The 5,226-nt window shown below is 46.3% G+C and overlaps 1 protein-coding gene across 2 annotated transcripts in view; it reads left to right on the top strand.

Annotated features, from left to right (window-relative positions):
- Ighmbp2 (immunoglobulin mu DNA binding protein 2) overlaps positions 1-5,226 on the top strand; it is a 31,418-nt gene that overhangs the window by 5,952 nt on the left and 20,240 nt on the right. For both annotated transcript variants that reach the window (XM_033756475.1, XM_010635745.3), the window contains 3 exons: positions 1,555-1,718; positions 3,354-3,554; positions 5,057-5,204. In XM_033756475.1, the coding sequence (XP_033612366.1) occupies positions 1,555-1,718; positions 3,354-3,554; positions 5,057-5,204 (513 nt within the window). The remainder of the gene's footprint in view (positions 1-1,554; positions 1,719-3,353; positions 3,555-5,056; positions 5,205-5,226) is intronic.

Genomic DNA, 5,226 nt, shown 5'->3' with positions numbered 1-5,226 from the left:
AAAAAAAAAAAAAAAAAAAAGAACAGGGAGAATGAATCACTCAAAACCTTGCCATGGAGCTAGATGTGTGGCTCAGTGGTAGAGCACTTGCCTCGCATGTGCCTGGCTTCCATTCCTGGCACTGCCAAAACATGAAATAAAAATTTAAAACCCCCAGAGGTCGGGAATTTAGCTCATTGGTTCCACTGCCTGCCTCGCAGAAGTGCAAGGTCCCAAGTTCAATCCCTGGTACCAAAAAAAAAAAAAAAGTGGACTATATCAGGCCTGGGATTTAGTCCAGTGGTTCTGCTGCCTGCCTCATAAGCACAAGGTCCCAAGTTTGATCCCCGGTACCAAAAGTAAGAGGACTGTTGTATCACATCAGGTGGCTACCCTAATTTAACAGCCCTTCAGCTATTGGACATTTGTCACTTTTTAAAGCAGTGGCTTTGGTCAGGACTAATGCAAGGGTTGCCTACATCCCTTTTCAGGAAGTGCTGAGGGTCAAATTCAAAGCCTCACACACGTTAAGCAAGTGCTCTAACATTGAGCTGTACCCCCAGTCCCAGTTTTTATGATATCAGTGCTGTCACACTTGAGTGTCACACCAGTGTTAAACATGGCTGTTTTGTAGCGCTTTGCAGTTTGCAGGTTCCTCCCGGTGAATTGTTTTGTAAATATTCATTTTCTGTTTTCCTGTGGAAATGGTGAAAACACTCGCATTTTAGTAATATTTTTGCCAAATATTTGTTTCAGGGCTACTGTGAGCTGGAAACTGAATTAGAAATCTGTTTACTGTGTTTAATGATGGTGGCATGTGTCGAGTATGGCTGTCGTCCAGGGAAAAGCATGTGGTGTGGAATAGCGGAACATGGACGGGAACTTCTGGCCATTTGTTCTCCCTGTGCTGCTCTTGAGACTGTTTTGCCTGTTGGTTTTGGTCTCCCATTTCCAGATTAGCACCTTTTGCTTCCGAGTTCAGTGTGGGTTCAGCGTTCATCTGTGGGTATCTCTTGTGTAGCAGGTACCAAGTAGTGGAAGCTGGGGACAGAGCTGACTCCGATACCTGCTCTCAAGAGCACAGAGCATAATGAGTATAGCATTTGTTATTTACATAATTCATGATCCAAATAGAAATGCCCTGGAATTTCTGTGGGTGTGTGTGTGTGTGGTTTGTCATTTGATGCGCCCTTAAAAGGGATGAAATGGTTCCGTCTAGAGGATGAGTTGGCAAACTTTTCCCATGAAGGGACAGGTGGTAAATATTTAGTCTTTGGGGATGTACAGTCTGCTAGCAGCTCTTCTTGTCCATAGCAGCCACAGACAGTGTGGAACCAACATGGGCATGGCTGTGTTTCTGGTGAAACCTAGGAAAATCAGCAGCAGGGCGGATATGTTGTGTTTTGTTGATTCCTAGTCTAGGAGAAGTCTTCTTTTGAAGACAGCAGGCTTATTCTGTCCCAGGGAGGCCCCGCCTGCTCCTGTGTGCACCACTTATTCCTGTCTGTGCCTGCCCTGTGGGGAGGAAGGCAGGTGACAGAATGCAAGGGTTTAATGCTGGTGCTTCTTCTGCAGCCCCACTGACATTCTACAACACCGCCCTGGACCCTTCTCAGAAAGAAGCAGTTTCATTTGCCCTGTCCCAGAAAGAACTCGCCATCATCCATGGACCTCCTGGCACTGGGAAAACCACGACTGTGGTGGAAGTCATTCTTCAAGCTGTGCAGCAAGGATTAAAGGTGGGCAGCGGATGCTTCACGGGTGCCTGCTGGCTCCTGCCTCTCTTTATCTAGTGGGCACTTCGCAGCATCCCAGCTGCAGTCGTGGCAGCTTTGGTCAGGAACCTTCCATGGAGTTTGGAGAGTGTGGGGCCAGATGCTTTTGGATTTCCAGGAGTCTCACAAGACACAAGAACTCTGGTGGCCCCTGTCTGAGTGTGTCAGAGAGAGAAGTTTTGGAAGTCTTTGCTGTGGACCAGGGCCTCCTGCTCTGTGTTCAGGCCCATGCTCATCTGTGCTCTTTGAGAGCCCTGTGTCTGTGTGAGGGACACGGTGGGATTGCAGTTCATCAGGTAGTCTCGTTAATTGATACACATATGTGGTACAGATTGCTGTCCTTGTGAAATGTGGATAATAATGTTTCACATTTTTTTAACTTCTGATTTTTATTTTTATTTGTACGTTTGCCATATGTAAGGATTACTTCATCTTAGGAATGCTACATTTAAAGACACGTGTTAATTCTTTTTACACTTCCTCTCTCCATCGCTTGGTCCTCTTTCCATAACATTTTACATTATCTAGTTATATTTGTAATGGTTGAGACCCATCTGTGTCCACAGGAGTCATTACAGAGCTAAGGATGTAGAAAGTAAAAATCCATCCTCCTGGTGCTCCTTCCGGCAGCATGTATACTAAAAAGCCATCCTGGTTCATAAGAGTGTTGGGTAACGAAGTGAATCTGAGTTGTGACACGTGGTGATCACAGGCTATGCCTTCCTGGTGCTGTTAACATGCGCCCTCATTACTCCTCACAGAAACTACATGTGCCGGGACTGGAAGCCTTCCCGGTTCACAGCCAAGGAAACTAAGAAACAGGCCAAGGACCCAGCTGCTCAGCAGTGAGTGACAGAGGCAGGAGCTGATTGTGCAGAGCCACTGGAAACCTGGCACTCAGTTAAAAAGCTTTGTCCAAGGGTTTCCTATTAGGGAGTGTCTCTCCAGCTGTTTGAAAACTTGCAAGACAAGATGGCTTACAGGCAGAAAGCAGTTTGGTGCTTTAATCGGTGCCTCATATTTCAGTGCCCAGAGTGAAATGGGACGCACTTTTTAATGAACTTGCGTATCCAGGTGTCTCTGGCTACATCAGTGAGGTGGAGGCAGCATGCAGGAGAAGGTCGGGGTGCACAGGGCTTTCCTTTCCATCCTCTTAATGGTGGGACTGCAGTTCTGGAAGAGAGCTGGAGCCCCACAGGGAGATGCCCCTCATTTGTTTTTATCGGATGATAATACGATTTGATTGGTGATAATGATGGGCTCCCCAGCTCCTAATTATTTTGGTGCACTTGTTTTTTTTTGGGGTCTTCTGTTCAGTTGCAAGTCACTTACCTTATTTTGGTGGGTGCTTTAGTGACTGAGAGGTTTTGAAGATGGAAGTTCTGGTTATACAGATGTGGTGTCGGTTTGCAGTGACTTGTGTCTTTGGGCTGTCTTCACCCTGGAATGAATGCTGCTTTTTACACTGGCACATTGTGAGTTGTGTTTGCTCTGCCCATCTCTCCTTACATTTAAGGCTGTCTGTTTGGCCCACTGTAAACTTAAGCGTATAATGATAAAAGAATTTACCAGGCCTTAACTTGAGCTTGTGTTCCCCAGGTTCTGTGCTGCGCTCCCTCTAATATCGCCGTAGACAATCTCGTTGAGCGACTGGCTCGGTGTAAGCAGCGGATTCTGCGCCTGGGGCACCCGGCCCGCCTCCTGGAATCCATTCAGCAGCACTGCCTGGATGCGGTTTTAGCTCGGAGTGACAGCGCCCAGATTGTGGCAGACATCAGAAAGGACATCGATCAGGTCTTTGTATGTATCGCAGAGCCATTGTCCCCAAGTCTTGTATTTTCTGAGCTGCAGTCTAATGCATGAATGGTATCTGCATTCCTCTAAATGAACTGTCCTTTGGCAGGGGCGGCTCATTTTTCCTAGAGAACTGTACTCAGCATTTAGTAGAGACTCATCTGCTTTAAAGTGCTTGACAGTTGGTGAGGGGAAAAGCAGTCTGGAGACAGAGATTCAAAACATAAGCTCTTCCCAAATCATTTTGATCCTACTTCACCCTCTCCTTGTGGAAGGAGATGCCAGGAGCTTGCCGAACCAGGCGTAAGCAGCTGGTTCTAGGTGAGGTGGTGTCTCCTGTGTCATCCAGTGCTTTCGAGCCCTCGGGTCCTGTAGATGACACATTTGCCCTCATTTCCTTAATTATAGCAGTCTCTTGCCTATGTGTCCTAGCCTCGGAGTGATGGCATCAGGGAGGGTGCTGGGAGACCCCCCCTTCCCTCAGCCTGTAACACAAAGGCTTCCCTGGCATAGACAGACAGCTCTGGGTGCCCAGCTGGGGGCAGGAGGTGGCACCAAGATAAACACATGCAGGAATGTGCAGTGATACTGTCTGTACCATCACGACTATGGACGATTTCATTTCCTTCTTCCTGTTGAAATCAGAGCTCCTCATATTCTTTTGTAAATTAGACAGAATAAAATACCTCTCCTCACTCCTGCGGAGACTCCATCCTCCAGAGCAGAAATCAAAAATAAAGAAAAGGCTACGTGTCTTCTTGGGGTATAAAAGTAAATTGGAAAAAGAAAAAAAATATGAGAAAATGGAAATAAAGTGTTTGTAAATGGGGAGGGGAGGAGGGGGTGAAGGGAGGGCACGGACAAAGGGAAAAAATGAGAACCAAGACCTGGCATGTAAAGGTACAAGATCCCAGTAATGAATGTAACTGTACTGTATACCTGGAATGTACCAATAAAGTCAATTAAAAAGGAAAACAAAAGTAAATTGGAGTTCAGGTAAACTCCAATTTTATGGATTAAAACAAATTTGATTTCTAGAGATGTGTGGAGCTGAGCCATTTCACAGTGTGTGAGCTCTCACAACTCAGATTCTGGGATGGGTGGGCACCAGTCCTTCCCAGGGGTATGGGAGGCTCTGCGGGGCAGGCAGGTCCCTTTCAGCCTCTTATTCAGTTCAAATACCAGCTGTGCCCAGGACTGGACACTCCCTTTCTGGCTGTCCCTGTGCAGGTGACATGACTGTGAGGTGCTTTACACGTGTCCTTGTAGCTCCTTCAAAAAAGATTTTTGATGGGCTAAGGATTTAGCTCAATGGCACCGCGCCTGTCTCACAAGTGTAAAGTCCTGAGTTCGATCCCTGGTACAAAAAAAAAAGCTGTTTTTAAGTTTTAGTGCTTTTTCAGTTTATTGAACCAGACCAACTGCTATGAAGCAGAAGCACTCTATGAGTATAAAAGAATTACAAAGCTGTGTCAGAATAGTTATAATTTTCTTTTTTCTCCTCATAGGTGAAAAACAAAAAGACCCAGGATAAGAAGGATAAAGGTAACTTCCGCAATGAAATTAAGCTGTTAAGGAAAGAGCTGAAGGAGAGGGAAGAAGCAGCCATGATGGAAAGCCTCACCGCAGCCAGTGTGATCCTTGCGACAAACACAGGTGGGAGGTGACTCCACTTGCC

Source organism: Fukomys damarensis, unplaced genomic scaffold, assembly GCF_012274545.1.
Source record: "Fukomys damarensis isolate Sample0158 unplaced genomic scaffold, DMR_v1.0_HiC HiC_scaffold_27, whole genome shotgun sequence".
In the NCBI taxonomy this organism is placed as follows: Eukaryota; Metazoa; Chordata; class Mammalia; order Rodentia; family Bathyergidae; genus Fukomys; species Fukomys damarensis.
Note: the sequence above shows the minus strand (reverse complement) of the source record. Positions and strands in the feature narration are given on the sequence as shown.